This window comes from Dendrobates tinctorius, unplaced genomic scaffold (genome assembly GCF_039654945.1).
Source record: "Dendrobates tinctorius isolate UK_male_01 unplaced genomic scaffold, ASM3965494v1 ptg000086l, whole genome shotgun sequence".
Classification (NCBI taxonomy): Eukaryota; Metazoa; Chordata; class Amphibia; order Anura; family Dendrobatidae; genus Dendrobates; species Dendrobates tinctorius.
The window spans coordinates 64,573,312-64,590,708 of record NW_027361754.1 but is presented as its reverse complement, the minus strand read 5'-3'; the positions used below and the strand labels follow the sequence as shown (position 1 = coordinate 64,590,708).

General features: G+C 49.5%; 1 protein-coding gene across 1 annotated transcript; it reads right to left on the bottom strand.

The window, feature by feature from the left end:
* Window positions 1–629: 629 nt before the first annotated feature.
* Window positions 630–16,487, bottom strand: LOC141098110 (uncharacterized). The gene is made up of 3 exons (XM_073585679.1): window positions 16,464–16,487; window positions 9,995–10,793; window positions 630–676 (listed from the first exon to the last, which is right to left on the bottom strand). Exons 1-3 carry the CDS (start codon window positions 16,485–16,487, stop codon window positions 630–632), a joined length of 870 nt encoding a protein of 289 aa, XP_073441780.1.
* Window positions 16,488–17,397: the final 910 nt, after the last annotated feature.

Genomic DNA, 17,397 nt, shown 5'->3' with positions numbered 1-17,397 from the left:
CTTTTAATGTATCTAGGAGGCCGTAATGGCACAGTGTTTATTAAAAACGTAGAGTAGGACCCCCCACATGAGATTGCCTTGGCGCGGCGGGGTGGCTCAATTGAATTGATCAATTTTTTTGCTAAATATCTCATTTTGAATACAGTTAGATGTTATGTGCAAATGCACTTTATGTTATGCGTTCAGACCTTGGCAACGCTGGCTTCTCTTTTCTTTTTTTATACCACTAAGAGGTACAATAATACTAAACCTTTAAAGAGGAGATGCATGAGGGCAGTCTAGTTCAACCACTTAAGAAGGTGCATGAAAGAAATTTAAACTCGTCTAAATTTACTGTTCCAGCAAATTGATTCTCAGGTCCGTCGGCCACGTCAGTATTAAGGGGTCAGAGCCCTACGAACTGCATCCCTGGCACCCCTTCTGATCAGTTCACCAGCCAAATGCACCATCGTGCACAATGATGACTTCATGCCAAGCCTATAAGCCAGAAGAGATGTCGGGGAAGCTGGTAGGACGAGTGGGGCTGTCGGTGGCTATGGAATACTGACATGGCAACTGAACCAGTTTCCTGAAAATGTATTCACTCATCTCTGAAAGATATAGTAGACTTAAAATATACGTGGGATAAATTATGATTTATCCTTTTCTTCTTTATAGTCTAACAACTGAGCTACATCTAATTAAGATAAAAAAATATCTCATTACCACATATTCATGACAGGAAGAAATAATTCTAAATCTCAATTTTTTTCTGTGGGGAACAAATTCCCAGAACATCCGGATCTATTTAAACAGCATCTCACATAATCCGCGAGTGAAGCAGAATTCATGTATGGGGATACTTTATCTATTTTCCGTTGGGCTACATATTTTGACACAAAAAGAATCAACTAAAATCACAATATTTGTTTTTATTTTTCAAGAATATTTGAGCTATAGAAAAAAAATCTTCCAACTTACTAAACATCTGTAAGTAAATACTACATAAGGATTATTAATCATTTGAAGAGATCCTCTTCTAAGACCTGTACCTATCTTGAGAATGAGACCATGTATCTCATCGTCATGATTGGAAAGGTGGCTGTCGAAAATAGCCACGCAAGGTTTAATAAAATGGAAAAAATTCAGTTCACTATTTATTCCATAAATAAATAATTGAAATAAGAATACATTTTCAAATGCATTTTTTTCCATTTATTTTAATTGATGGAAAATGTTTCAAAACCGCTGAATGAATTGGACATGTTGCCTTTTTTAAAAATACGACACAAAAATACAGGAAAAAAAATGCACAATGTGAATGAGATTTTGAAAATGTCATTAATTTTGTTGCCACTGTAAAATGGCAGCCTAAGGCCATGTTCAGTATTTCACATCAGTATGATGTAAGCCAAAACCAGGAGTGGATGAAAAATACAGAAGTGGTGACGTGTTTCTAATACTTTTCCCCTGATTGTGGAAACTCCAGGTTTTGGCTTACAAATACTGATGTAAAACACTGACCAAATACTGAATGTGTGACCGTGGCCTAATACAGGTCCTACAGAGGCTCTTTAAGAAATGTTTGTATGTTGTGTTTAGCAGCAAAACAAGTGAGATTTCTACAATCTCATTCATACCATGTGTGTTTTTTTTTTTTCTTTCATTTCTTGAGCTGCAGTGTGTTTCACCTAGTCAAATGAATGGAGGACACAGACAAGTAAAAATGCAAATAAAATCACGGAAGAAATTAGCTAGAAATGCTTGTACTTTACATTGCATTTTTCCTACCAACACTCTGGTTTTTGGTGCAGAGAAATCTGCTGCAAATTCGCAACATGTGAGCATAACCTTATACTATAAACTCAATCTCTGCCTATATCACCTGACTGACAGCTCCTCAGTGTCCTCCTCCCTGCTGGAGGACTATGGGGAATGCATTAAATTGTATGGAGAACTATGGGGAATGCATTATACTGTATAGGGAGTGCATTATACCGTATGGGGGATTATGGGGAGCGCATTATACTGTATGGAGGGACTAAGAGTAGTGCATTATACTAAATGGAGGACTATGGAGGGTGCATAATACTGTATGGAGGACTATGGGGAGTGCATTATATTGTATAGAGGACTGAGGGTGTTGCATTATACTGCATAGGGGACTATAAGAAGTGCATTATACTATATAGTGGACTACGAATAGTGCATTATTCTGCATGGAGGACTATAGACAGTGCAGAATACTGTATGGAGGGCTATGGGGAGTGAAGTATAATGTATTAATGTATGGAGGGTTATGAGGAGTGCAGCATACTGTATGGAGGGCTATGGGGAGTGCAGTATACTGTTTGAAGTGCTATGGGGAGTGCAGAATACTGTATGAAGGACAATGGGGAGTGCAGTATACTATATGGAGGGCTATGTTGAGTGTATCATACTGTATGGAGGACAATGGGGAGTAAAGTATACCATATGGAGGTCTATGGGGAGTGCATTAAAATATAAGGAGGACAGTTGGCAGGAATGGGGTTCTGGAAAAATCGAGTGTTGGCGCGAATGTGGTTCTCAAGTTGGGAAGGAAAGGAATAGGGGAGAAAATCAACTTCTTTTGGTGGTGTTTCATACCTTAATACCTTTTGGAGTTTGTTGTAATGGCTTAGCATGGTGAGAATATGGAGACACACAAGGTCATGTACTGGTGCTTTACACGACTCCTACTGACGATTCACATTGTGCTTAGTGATGTAAGATTGAATGCAGCTGCTAAACCATGATTCTCACAGTGCTCAGTCTCTTTTTTTTGCTGATGTTAATGCCAGTGGAGGTTTGGACTTCAGGACAGCGTTGGCGACTTCTATGCAAGATGCTCCACTGGCCGATACAGAAAGAATAGAGCCATTGAGCAAAAACAATATATGTGCACCTTTGTAGTGCAATAGCTCACTATAATGCACAATTTCACCTTCTTTGGAGACAGTAGTGGATCTCTTACTTCTTGCACGCCTTTGCGGCTGCACATGTTGCACCAATGATATGTTCGTCCATGCTATGTTCCTTATACTTTGGTGACCCTGCTCTGTAACCTCACATGTGCACTACCCTGCCATGTAAAAGTAAATTGAATGGTTGTCCCACATGCGGGCCAATTATCCTATCTCGTGATTGTGGCTGAATTTACATCTGGATAATTAAGAGTAAATGCTGTGTTGCCACAATACCTATGACCAGTTCCTGTAAGACCAATAGCGGCAGGCCACGAAGCTGCTATGGGGCCCTTGAGTCAATGCACGTTCAGCTGTATCGGCATGCTGGATGTATGGAGGACTATGGGGAATGCATTAAATTGTATGGAGAACTATGGGGAATGCATTATACTGTATAGGGAGTGCATTATACCGTATGGGGGATTATGGGGAGCGCATTATACTGTATGGAGGGACTAAGAGTAGTGCATTATACTAAATAGAGGACTATGGAGGGTGCATAATACTGTATGGAGGACTATGGGGAGTGCATTATATTGTATAGAGGACTGAGGGTATTGCATTATACTGCATAGGGGACTATAAGAAGTGCATTATACTATATAGTGGACTACGAATAGTGCATTATTCTGCATGGAGGACTATAGACAGTGCAGAATACTGTATGGAGGGCTATGGGGAGTGAAGTATAATGTATTAATGTATGGAGGGTTATGGGGAGTGCAGCATACTGTATGGAGGGCTATGGGGAGTGCAGTATACTGTGTGAAGTGCTATGGGGAGTGCAGTATACTGTATGAAGGACAATGGGGAGTGCAGTATACTATATGGAGGGCTATGTTGAGTGTATCATACTGTATGGAGGACAATGGGGAGTAAAGTATACCATATGGAGGTCTATGGGGAGTGCATTAAAATATAAGGAGGACAGTTGGCAGGAATGGGGTTCTGGAAAAATCGAGTGTTGGCGCGAATGTGGTTCTCAAGTTGGGAAGGAAAGGAATAGGGGAGAAAATCAACTTCTTTTGGTGGTGTTTCATACCTTAATACCTTTTGGAGTTTGTTGTAATGGCTTAGCATGGTGAGAATATGGAGACACACAAGGTCATGTACTGGTGCTTTACACGACTCCTACTGACGTTTCACATTGTGCTTAGTGATGTAAGATTGAATGCAGCTGCTAAACCATGATTCTCACAGTGCTCAGTCTCTTTTTTTTGCTGATGTTAATGCCAGTGGAGGTTTGGACTTCAGGACAGCGTTGGCGACTTTTATGCAAGATGCTCCACTGGCCGATACAGACAGAATAGAGCCATTGAGCAAAAACAATATATGTGCACCTTTGTAGTGCAATAGCTCACTATAATGCACAATTTCACCTTCTTTGGAGACAGTAGTGGATCTCTTACTTCTTGCACGCCTTTGCGGCTGCACATGTTGCACCTGTGACAAACGGCCCACCGCCGTTCGTCCACTTACGGGCGACACTAACGGGAGTCCCGCTGCCACCAAAACGCGACGGACAGCGGACCCTGTGTCACCACTATGTCACAGTCCCACCACTGACACGGGTGTATCAGCGGACGGAGGGGCGTGACACAATGCCGGCACACGGCTATCACAGGCGCAGTGGGGCTTATCTTAGTTATCCCAACACTGGCACCATGTGACCAAAAATATCCAGCAAGCTAATCTCGCTCTACAATTTGCCGCAGGGGGAGTTTAATTTGGATGCCCCACCACTGCTATCAATCTTCCAAGTACTGCGGGGATTTATGTATATCCCACTTTCTCAGTTCCACTTTGGAACTCACAGCTCTCCGGCGCCCCCCTTACCCTCAGGTCAGTCAGGGAACTGCACCTAGGATAATTGGTCGCCGGACGGGCTGCCTGTTGTGAACCGGCAATTAGGCTTCTGCAGTAAGGGAATTATCAATGCTGTGGCCGCAGACCCTTATTCAGCAATATAAGACCCTTCTGTACTGCCAGCAAGCCGTAATAGCCGTGCACAACGCGCTGCCACCAGTCACGGTTACTTAATTCACAGTGTTAAATTAAGAGGGTCCGTGGCAAACCCTTTGAATTAGTAGCGATTATCTATCAAAGGCGTATAGTTCGATTCTTAGAGCATAGAGACAGATCTAAATAATTTCATTTATTTTCCGAAAGAGGACAGTGATTACAGATAAAAGTTGCTATAAAATTGAGACATAAAATATGTACAGTACAGGTATAAAATAAAAGTGGAGAAAACAAAGAGATTACACTCACAGTTCCATATTGTTCCTTAGGCAGACCATGCGGCTAAGGTGGGTGGAGGCGGAGCTGCACTTCTCCGCTCATCTGGATCTTTCTAGCACGACGACTTGAGCTGTTCTGAGCTGGTTTGCCCAGGAAATGCCTTATAGACTTTCCTATGTGACATCACAGAGAGGTGCATTCTGGGTTGATCCCACCTCTCTTATCCAAGTTATGTTTTGGCTACAAAACTTAGATTAGCTATAACTTTATGGGAGAAGCTGGTATGGACTCATCAGTGGTATCATGTTTCCCAGCGTAATGAGCCCATCAAGAAAACATCAAACATCTATGCGATATGACCGTCCATTTGGGCGCAAATCATATCTCAGGTTCTGGACATCCGAGAGTTTTGCAACAGGCACCACAGCGAAGCTGGGTCTGCTCGGATCGCAGAAATATGATTTTTATATTTCTGCTGGGTATGGTTTTCGCGGGACAATCCCTTATTGTTTTATTCAAACTCCTGGTTTCAAACAAAGAGTTTAGTTCCCGCACTTTTTTTTCTCTTTCAGCTGAGAGAAGCCAAATGGTGTGAGGAAGATGGTCTAGCTAATTAACATTCCTGCTCTTCCAGAGGAAGTGGCAGGGTTGATAAAACCTGGGGGAAGGAATTCCTATTACTGACAGTTTACAATGTCCTAGGATGGAGGATTTGTTAGCACATTGCAACAGAAAACATATCTTGCCGACATTGTACATCACACCTCCCCCCTTAAGAGGGCGCTAAGGAGGCATTACCTCTCGGTAATCTGCCATGCGCACCTCAGCGGGTTCGCCCCGGCGGGACAACCCATCGGCATTGCCGTTTTCACTGCCCTTCCTGTGTTTTACAGTAAAATCGTACTGTTGAAGGGCAAGGCTCCAGCGGAGCAATCTTCCATTGGTTCCCGACACGGTGTGCAACCAGCTCAGTGGGTTGTGGTCGGTTACCACCGTGAAGGCGCGCCCATACAGGTAGGGCTGCAAACGCTGCAGTGCCCACACCATGGCCAGACACTCCTTCTCGATGGTCGAGTATGCCACTTCCCTCGGCAAAAGTTTCCGGCTCAGGTACAACACGGGGTGCTCTTGGTCCCCCGAGTCGACCTGGCTAAGCACAGCACCGAGGCCAAACTCGCTGGCGTCGGTCTGTACCAGAAACGGGCGACTGCTGTCGACTGCTCTCAACACTGGAGAGTTGCACAGGGCTGCTTTCAAAGCTTGGAAAGCCGCCTCACAGTCATCTGTCCAGTTGACTGTTTGGGGTAGCCTCTGCTTGGTGAGGTCAGTCAAGGGTTTGGCAAGGGCGCTATAGTCCTGTACGAACCGCCTATAGTACCCTGCAGTGCCCAAGAAGGACTTCACCTGTTTCTTGGTCCTGGGGGTGAGCCAGGACACGATTGCGTCCACTTTTTCTGGCTCCGGACTCATGGAACCCCCGCCTACCCGGTGCCCCAGGTAGTGGACCTCGCGCATGCCTATCTGGCACTTCCCCGGCTTGATGGTCAGGCCTGCCTGGTGAAGACGCTTGAGCACCTCCTGGAGGTGCTGAAGGTGTTCCTCCCAGGTGGAACTGAAGACGGCAATATCGTCTAAGTACGCCACTGCGTACTCCTCCAGTCCCCGAAGCAGGTGGTTGACCATCCGCTGGAAAGTGGCAGGGGCATTCTTCATGCCGAAGGGCATGACCGTGGACTCGTACAGTCCAAAGGGGGTGATAAAGGCGGATTTCTCCTGCGCCTCAGGGCTCAGGGGAATCTGCCAGTATCCCCGACTCAAATCCATGATGGATATGTAGTTGGCGTTTGTCAACCGCTCGAGCAGATCCTCGATGCGCGGCATTGGGTGGGCATCAGAGGTTGTGATGGCGTTGAGCCCCCTGTAGTCCACGCAGAACCGGGTGGTTCGATCCTTTTTAGGAACGAGGACTACAGGTGAAGCCCACGCACCCTTTGACCGTCGAATCACTCCCAGCCTTAACATCTCATCGACCTCTTGGCGCATGACTTGTTGCACCGTTTCAGAGATCCGATAAGGTGTTCGCCGTAATGGGGCGTGATTCCCGGTGTCCACCTCATGAACCGCTAACTCCGTCCTCCCAGGACGGTTGGTGAACACGGGCCGGAAGAGTTCCAGGGTGGCCATCAACTGCAACCGCTGGGACACGGTGAGCGAACCACTTATCTCCATGTCCTCAATGGACCCATTGGCCTTGGCCTGGGCCAGCATGTCCAGGAGGGAATCTTCCTCCCCATCCTCTGGCAGATTGCAGACCGGTAGGACGCAAGCTTCACGTTCGTAGTGCGCCTTCAGCATGTTGACGTGAAAGGCCTTGCGCCTACCCCGAGCATGGTCAAGCGTGACCACGTAGGTGACCGGGTTGAGCTGTTGGTGGACGACGTACGGGCCTTCCCAGGCTGCCTGAAGCTTATCCGTTGGTACCGGGACCAACACCCACACCTTTTGACCCACCTGGTAGGTCCGCTCCCGGGCGTTCTGGTCGTACCAGCGCTTCTGGTCAGCCTGAGCCTGCGTCATGTTGTCATGCACCAACTGCGTCAAGGTCTGCATCTTGTCACGGAAGCGCATGACATAATCCACGATGGACACTTCTGTGGGGTTTGGCTCATCTTCCCAGGATTCTCTTATCAACCCAAGGGGTCCCCGGACTCGCCTGCCATACAGGAGCTCGAAGGGGGAGAACCCGGTCGAGGCCTGCGGAACTTCTCTGTAAGCGAACAGCAGGTGTGGGAGGTACCGCTCCCAGTCGCGCCCTTGGGTCTCAACCAGTATGCGGAGCATCTGTTTGAGGGTACCGTTGAAACGTTCACACAAACCGTTAGTCTGTGGGTGATACGGACTCGATACCAGCTGCGTCACCTGCATTTTCTCACAGAGAGCCTCCATTAGGCGAGACATGAATTGGGGCCCTTGATCGGTAAGCATCTCCCTGGGAAATCCTACTCTCGAAAAGATGGTCACCAGTGCGTCAGCCACCTTATCTGCCCTGGTTGAAGACAGAGCTACTGCCTCTGGGTACCGGGTAGCGTAGTCTACCACGGTGAGAATGTATCGCTTTCCGGAGCTGCTGGGGACGGACAGCGGTCCTACAATGTCCACCGCGATTCTCTGGAAAGGCTCCTCTATCACCGGCAAAGGAATAAGGGGAGCCTTAAGAGCAGGCCCCGCCTTACCCACTTTTTGACAGGTGGCACAGGAGCGGCAGTAGTGTGTTACATCTGTCCCCATCTTGGGCCAATAGAAGTGTTGAGACAGCCGTGCCTTTGTTTTGCTGATCCCCAAGTGTCCAGCGAGTGGAATCTCATGGGCAATCCGCAACAACTCAGTTCTGAACTGATAGGGGACGACCAGCTGTCTTTCCCTCAACCACTCCTTTTTAGGATCTCCGGGTACTGTCTCCCGGTACAACCTTCCTCGTTCCCAGAACACCCTCTCCTTATCAGACTTGGAGGTGGGCGTCTCGGCGAGACCTCTCAATTTCTCCAGGCTGGCATCTGAGTGCAGAGCAGCCTGGAACTCCATGCTGGAGGCTGCCAGAAGTGACGTCAGGGTCCCCTCTTTACTGGGACCCTCTGGAACCGGCTCTGGGTTCACCTCTGGTTCAGTCTCTCCTGTAGCAGCAGAGGGTCCAGAAGACAGTGCGTTACCTGCGATCTGGGCACTCTGACTGCGTGTGACAGCTGCTATGTATGCTGTCTCCCTGGGGATTTCTTCAGACCCACCAGCTGGTGCTGCCCTGGGCTCTACCTCCCCATCCACCCCCAACACTTTAGGAGCAGTGCTACTTATGGGCCAGTTACCTTCCTCGGTGGCACTGGTCAGCTGCATGGCATTACCTTCCTCATGGTCCCCATGCACCTCCCCATTCTCTTGAGCACCGTTGCTTGCTCCTGCCAGGGGTTCCTCAGCCGTCTCACTCCGCAGAGTGACGGGGCTGAGCACCTCGGTACCTGTGGACACATCTACCGTTTCAAAGAAAGGGTTAACGGGTTCAGTCGGCACAGATACATCAACATCATCATTCCTAGGAAAAGAATGGTTATCAGTTTGCTTTGGTACATTCACATCAGCATCAGCATCATACCTTGGGAAAGAATGGTTGTTAGTTGCATCATTACTCATCAAGGCATTAGCAGGTAACACATTCAGTTTCCCATCATCAACATCATCAGGGTTAACGTTACCCTTATTATCAGTTTGGGGAAGGGGGTCAGGGACATAGTATGCAACCATCCTCCCCAAGTCAGTCCCCAATAAAACATCAGTGGGCAGGTTTTCAGACACTCCCACCTCCCTCAACCCGCTCCCGGCACCCCAGTCAAGAAAAACTCGTGCCACTGGCAAGGGACAACGGGTGCCTCCAATCCCGGTGACAGTCAGGGTTTTCCCCTCAACAAACTCTTCAGGGGCCGCCAGTCCAGGACGGATGAGGGTTCGTTCAGCCCCGGTGTCCTTGAGGCCTGTAGCAAGACGGGCCCCCACCTGAACAGGTTGAACGTTGTCGTCAGCCCTCCCAACCACACCTCCCACCAAAAGAACAGAGGCATTGGGCCCGGGGGCCTTGGCTGGGGGGTTCTTCGGCCTGTTCGGACAGGTGTAAAAGAAGTGACCAGGCCGCTGGCAGTGGTGACACAGGCGACTGTCAGTAGCCGGCCTGTTGTTGGCAACAGGGACAGGGCCTCCGGAGGGACGGCTAGCTGGGGCATTGGGGTTGGTTGCTGGCTTACCCCCTTTCCAGCTGGTGGCGACTGGCCTCCGCGTCTCGGGCTTCCGGTTGGCCTCGTGGTTGTCGGCGATCTGCGCCGCTTTGTCCGCGTTCGTTGGTTCGCGGTCCAGGATGAACTGTCGGACCTCAGCTGGGCAGAGATGCAGGAACTGGTCTTTGATCATCAGGTCCCGTAGCTGCTCAAAGGTTTCAACGGACAGTCCATGGATCCACTGGTCAAAGTGGGTCCTGAGTCCTTGCACCACATCACTGTAGCTATCGTGTGGGCCACGTTGGAGGTGTCGGAACTTCTTTCGGTATACCTCAGGTGTCAGCCGGTATTTGGCGATCAGCGCCTGCTTTATGGCGTCATAGTCATCATCGGTTTCTGGCGGAAGAGAAGCAAATGCCTCCAGGGCTTTGCCCTTTAGCCCTGGGGTCAAGTACCTTGCCCATTGGTCTCTAGGCAGCTGGTACTGTCTGCAGGCTTTCTCAAAGGCTCGCAGAAATGTGTCCAAGTCCCCGTCCTTTTCCATCACGGGAAAATGCTCTGGCCGGGGTTTAGGAGTCTGGACGCTGCTGGGCTCACGGCTTCGGGCTGTGAGGGCATTCCCACCCCGCTGGAGTACCTCCAGTTCATGGGCCCTCTGCGCCTGGCGCTCGGCTCTCTCAGCCTCAGCTTGGCGCTCAGCTCTCTCCGCCTGGCGCTCGGCTCGCTGCTCTGCTCTCTCTCGAGCTTGCTGGATCAGCCTCACCCGCCCATCACTGTCTTCGGCGGGGAGTTCGTCCAAGGCCATTTGCAGATAGGGGTCCACCCCGTTCTGGTTGAATGTGGGGCCAGCGCTCAGGAGTGGAGCCTCTGCTGCAGCCCCATTGCAACTTGGGCCAACTTCTGCGCTCGCTGGATTCTGGTCGTTGTCCAGCTGCACTAGAGCCGCGATCATTTGAGCTCTGTTTTTGTTCGTGGCGTCAAGGCCTTGGTACGTGCATAACGCAGCAAGAACTTCCTTTGTCTGCCGGGTGTACCAAGGTTCTCCTTTTGCCGCCATGGTTGCCAAATAAAAGATAGAAAAAGAAAAACGAAGAAACGGGAGGGGGATACTTGCAAGTACACACTAATGTCTCAGGACTAGTAACCACTGAGTCTGTTCTCCAAAACCTATGATGCAGGATTCCCGCAGGAACCGTGCAGGTTTTTAGTGAGAGGAATGATTGCTCAAACCAAATCACTAATGCTCTAGGATTATCCCACCGCGCTGCCACCAATATGTGACAAACGGCCCACCGCCGTTCGTCCACTTACGGGCGACACTAACGGGAGTCCCGCTGCCACCAAAACGCGACGGACAGCGGACCCTGTGTCACCACTATGTCACAGTCCCACCACTGACACGGGTGTATCAGCGGACGGAGGGGCGTGACACAATGCCGGCACACGGCTATCACAGGCGCAGTGGGGCTTATCTTAGTTATCCCAACACTGGCACCATGTGACCAAAAATATCCAGCAAGCTAATCTCGCTCTACAATTTGCCGCAGGGGGAGTTTAATTTGGATGCCCCACCACTGCTATCAATCTTCCAAGTACTGCGGGGATTTATGTATATCCCACTTTCTCAGTTCCACTTTGGAACTCACAGCTCTCCGGCGCCCCCCTTACCCTCAGGTCAGTCAGGGAACTGCACCTAGGATAATTGGTCGCCGGACGGGCTGCCTGTTGTGAACCGGCAATTAGGCTTCTGCAGTAAGGGAATTATCAATGCTGTGGCCGCAGACCCTTATTCAGCAATATAAGACCCTTCTGTACTGCCAGCAAGCCGTAATAGCCGTGCACAACGCGCTGCCACCAGTCACGGTTACTTAATTCACAGTGTTAAATTAAGAGGGTCCGTGGCAAACCCTTTGAATTAGTAGCGATTATCTATCAAAGGCGTATAGTTCGATTCTTAGAGCATAGAGACAGATCTAAATAATTTCATTTATTTTCCGAAAGAGGACAGTGATTACAGATAAAAGTTGCTATAAAATTGAGACATAAAATATGTACAGTACAGGTATAAAATAAAAGTGGAGAAAACAAAGAGATTACACTCACAGTTCCATATTGTTCCTTAGGCAGACCATGCGGCTAAGGTGGGTGGAGGCGGAGCTGCACTTCTCCGCTCATCTGGATCTTTCTAGCACGACGACTTGAGCTGTTCTGAGCTGGTTTGCCCAGGAAATGCCTTATAGACTTTCCTATGTGACATCACAGAGAGGTGCATTCTGGGTTGATCCCACCTCTCTTATCCAAGTTATGTTTTGGCTACAAAACTTAGATTAGCTATAACTTTATGGGAGAAGCTGGTATGGACTCATCAGTGGTATCATGTTTCCCAGCGTAATGAGCCCATCAAGAAAACATCAAACATCTATGCGATATGACCGTCCATTTGGGCGCAAATCATATCTCAGGTTCTGGACATCCGAGAGTTTTGCAACAGGCACCACAGCGAAGCTGGGTCTGCTCGGATCGCAGAAATATGATTTTTATATTTCTGCTGGGTATGGTTTTCGCGGGACAATCCCTTATTGTTTTATTCAAACTCCTGGTTTCAAACAAAGAGTTTAGTTCCCGCACTTTTTTTTCTCTTTCAGCTGAGAGAAGCCAAATGGTGTGAGGAAGATGGTCTAGCTAATTAACATTCCTGCTCTTCCAGAGGAAGTGGCAGGGTTGATAAAACCTGGGGGAAGGAATTCCTATTACTGACAGTTTACAATGTCCTAGGATGGAGGATTTGTTAGCACATTGCAACAGAAAACATATCTTGCCGACATTGTACATCACAGCACCAATGATATGTTCCTTATACTTTGGTGACCCTGCTCTGTAACCTCACATGTGCACTACCCTGCCATGTAAAAGTAAGTTGAATGGTTGTCCCACATGCGGGCCAATTATCCTATCTCGTGATTGTGGCTGTTCCAGTATTCAGAGTCAAACGGATTATAAAGCTATCACTTATCCTGCGTGTGGACGATAAGTAGAATTGGTTAGATAACCAATAAAATGAATGCTCATTATTAGGTGAGTTTGCCTTTAAATGGAATGCTTTATTAGAAAATGATCTACAGTTTAAATCAGGTTTTTGTGTTAAATGCATTTTTAAAAGTAGTTTGGGAAATATTTCTTAATGTACATGTATCTGGAGAAGAATAACCTCATGACCCAATATCAACATGGGTTTACAAGGGACCGTTCCTGTCAGACTAATCTGATAAGCTTATATGAAGAGGTAAGTTCCGGACTGGACCAAGGGAATGCAGTGGACGTGGTGTACATGGACTTTTCAAAATCTTTTGATACGGTGCCACACAAAAGGTTGATACATAAAATGAGATCAATGGGGATAAGAGGGTTAAGTGGGTTAAGAGCTGGCTCAGGGATAGGAAACAAAGGGTGGTTATTAATGGAGCACACTCGGACTGGGTCACGGTTAGCAGTGGGGTACCACAGGGGTCAGTTTTGGCCCGCTTCTTTTTAACATATTTATTAATGACCTTGTAGGGGGCATAGAGAGTAGAATTTCAATATTTGCAGATGACACTAAACTCTGCAGGGTAATCAATACAGAGGAGGACAATTTTATATTACAGGAGGATTTATGTAAACTAGAAGCTTGGGCTGATAAATGGCAAATGAGCTTTAATGGGGATAAATGTAACATCATGCACTTGGGTAGAACAAACAAGATGTATAATTATGTGCTTAATTGTAAAACACTGGGCAAAACTGTCACTGAAAAAGACCTGGGTGTATGGGTGGACAACAAACTCACATTTAGTGGCCAGTGTCAGGCAGCTGCTGCAAAGGCAAAAAAAATAATGGCATGCATTAAAAGAGGCATAGATGCTCATGAGGAGAACATAATTTTACCTCTATATAAGTCACTAGTGCGACCACACTTAGAATACTGTAGAGGTGGTGGGCCGAGCCGAGCTGGGGGGGTGGTCCCACTTTATACCGCGCAGAGACGTACAGAGACAATTGGAGGCAACATTCGGGTACAACAGGTCCAGGTTTATTCGCTTGCCGTCCGCCTGACGGCCTCTGAAGTACACCGCACTTCAATTCACTTCACTTTCCTGGGCCTCCGTTTCTAGGCCCGCTTTACACACCGTACCTTAGCACCAGGGACGTACATGCACGTACCGTCCCTACTTCACCTGATGACGCTACTGACAGGTCCGTCACTGTGGCCGCCTTAGGCCCGTACACAAACAGTAATTTTACTGGTCAGACGTCTTCTTCCACACGGTATGTTTCACCTTTGTCTCGTCCTTTTTGCGGTACTTTCCTGTCAGAACCACCCCCTGACGTTCTCTCTCCTCAGTCCCCCTGGTCGGATTCTCCTCAGAGCGCACAGACTGTCGCAGTCTTCCTGTCACCTGAGCTCCCCCTGGGGACTGGAACTTTCTGGAACCCTCCCTCAGAATTTATAGCTCACCCGGTTCCTTGAAACTGTCACTCCAACCACGCCCCCCATGACCAACGGTTTCTAAAGCCCTAAGCTGCTGTCAAGTCCTTTGCTCACACTCCTCCCTGCCATCTAATGTCCACCCAAGGTACTGCATGTCCACTACACTTTCCTAGTTGTTTCCCCCTGTAATAACTGACGTCTACCTACACTGTGCAAACCTTTCCTTCTTCACTCAGACTAGTCCGTCCATCAGGTCACCTTCCCTACACTCTCCCTTCCTTTGTCCATTGTCGTCCTCGACAATTGTCATCCCTGCCTTCGTCGTTCTGAAGCTACACCTACATTATGTTGTCGGACCAGCTATTGAGCCAAACCCACTATCTGCGGGGCCGAACCATACTGGGAGCACTATGCTCTGAGCAGCCTACTGCTACTCACCAGCGCGCACGCCACATGACGTCTTTCAAAGTGGGTTAGGTACACCTGTATTCTCTATACGGCGTGTATCTTTCCCCTACTCTCCCCTTCAGTTACCTTCCACTATCCGGTACGCCATGATCGAGGCCTCACACCTACCAGATCATTACCAGCGCCCGCCTTCCTCCTTCAGGGGTGTCCGTGGTGTTGGGGACCTGACCTAGGACGGCTGTCTCTCTCACATCTTCCATTTCTGTATCTTTCTCTCAATAACGGGTCATGGTCGGCGTCCCGGTCTCCCGGACCTCCTCAACTCTTAGACCCCTACCGGATCTCACACTTTCCTTTGGTCCCGCAGACCTTCCATTACCTGGACCTGTTGCATTTACTTTGCATATTATACATCAAACAACTATAATAGCACAAGTACCCATTTTTATAATTTTTTTTTTTTTTCGTTTTCTTTTGCTTTAAAACTCAACATCCAACAGTAAACATCACCAGTACTCCTTTTCCCTCCCCCTTCCTTGGACATGGACACTCCCTCTCTTCTACATATCCCCGCTCTGTCAGGCAATCAACTTTACGTTTGCTTTCCATACATGGAACATAAGAAAAGAGAGAGAAAGAAAATAATTGCATTAGTTAACAACAACAAAACTTTTTTTTTTTTTTTAAATGCAACTGTCCTTATAATATGCACAACGGTGCATCGAACTCCTGACAGTCTATCCTCCTCTCAGTGGACAGAGGTGAGGGCCCCACAGCCGTGGAACTCCTAGGGGAACCGAGAGTGTCTATATCAGTCCTTTTTCATGGGGGTCCGCTTTGCTCAGGCTCCGCCAGTACTGCCACCGCATAATACCCGCGGGGGCAGTATTCTTTATAGTAGGAGACGAAGTCCCCTTCTTTTAGGGCACGGCCATGACGTATGGATGCTACATTCATGTACACTTTCTGGCCAGACTGTTCACGAATGAAACCGTACCCCCTGTCCGTGTTGGTGTACACCAGCCGTCCCCGGGATCTTTCCACCGCCATGCCAGCCTCCCCTTTTGAGTGAAGCAGGCTCCATATCTCCTGCTCCCGGATCTTCTTCTGTTTTATCACGTCCACCACCCAGACAGAGGGGGTCGCGCCAGTCCCAGAGTCCGGTGGGTGGGACCTTGCCGAGAAAGGGCGTGGATCAGAGGCGGCCGATGATTTCTGCGGCTCAGCAGCCGCTGGGGCCGGGTGGCGGATGGGAGCAGCCGTGTTTCCGGGGGGCTGGTCCACAGGGCCTGTCACACAGGCCACAGCCGGTTCCAATGCAGTCATAACCACGGCCGCAGGGTAGGCCGCATCCAAAACTTCCAGCAAAGCCGGTGTGACAGCCTGTTCTGGTGATGGCGGTTTTTCCGGCCGAGAGAGCACAGACGCATCTTCTGTCAACAAGCTCCGCCCTGGTGACTCCGGGCGGGATGGCTCAGGGACGGGGGCAGGGGTCTCACTCAACTCTGCGTATCCCATAGGGTCCTCTGCAGCCCGACCTTCCGGTTTGCTGGAGACCGCGTGTTGTGGCAGAATGGTGGGGGCCGCTTGCGGAGACACTGCTGGTGCCGGGGGTACTCTCACCTTCCCCGGCGCTGCGGCCTTCATCACATCAACAAGCGGCTTTCCCCGCAGCCTCCGTCCCCCGCTCCACTGTCCTGCGGGCCTCTCCCCCAGACTCGGGGGCTCCGCTGGGAAGTCCTCTGCCGGTATTGGTGGTGGCCGCTCTCGCTGACTCCGCTCAGGCTCCGCTTCTTGCCCATGGACCCGAGGATGTCGTCTTCTGGCTCACTTCGTTCTCCCGCTGCCATTGCCACTCCAGGCGGCCGATGCCCCGGCACCCGCAGCGTCTCATACCGTCCGTTGGGCAGCAATCGAATGGCGCCAAACAGCCACAGCCAAGTCCTTCTTCTGTGCCACTCCTCCTGCTGGGTGGGGCATTGGCAGGCCTTTCCACCCATATGTTAGGGTCCAGTACAGTGGCGTATCTGGGGGGGGCAGCCGGGGCAGTTGCCCCGGGTGCAGCCAGCAGGGGGGCGCAGTCGGGCCGCCTAATGCAGCGGTCCGCAGTGTCCTCCCTGGCGGCTGCGTTCTGCCGCCCCCCGCCTGAGAGTCGGCAGTTCTCTGTGTCAGCTGTCAAGCTGACAGCCGGCGCAGAGAAGGAGGCCGTGCCGGCTCCCAGGGAGCAATTGTACTGGCGTCTATACAGACGCCTGTACAATTGAAGCTCTGACCGCCGGGCCAGAGCGACGTCAGCAGCGTGATTGAGTCATGTGATCACGCTGCTGACGTCACTCCCCGGCGCCCAAAGCAAACGCTGGTGGTAAGTGTGCTCCACTGTGGAGCTGAAGAAACCGAAGATGGGAGATGAGGGGGAGTTAATGAGTGGAGATGGGGGGGATTTGTAGAGGGGATGGCGGTTAATGTGTGGGGGTATTTAGAGTGGGGATGGGGGTTAATGAGTGGGGATGCCATGGGGTTAATGTGTGGGGGTATTTAGAGTGGGGATGGGGGTTAA

Bases quoted from the DNA above. Each gene is read 5' to 3' on its own strand.
- LOC141098110 (XM_073585679.1), bottom strand. From the start codon at position 16,487: ATGAAGGCCGCAGCGCCGGGGAAG. The intron at 10,794-16,463 runs GTGAGAGTACCC...ACATTCAACCAG, and splicing joins AGGCCGCAGCGCCGGGGAAG to AACGGGGTGGACCCCTATCT. The intron at 677-9,994 runs GTAAGCCAGCAA...TATCTTAATTAG, and splicing joins CGCCACCAGCTGGAAAGGGG to ATGTAGCTCAGTTGTTAGAC.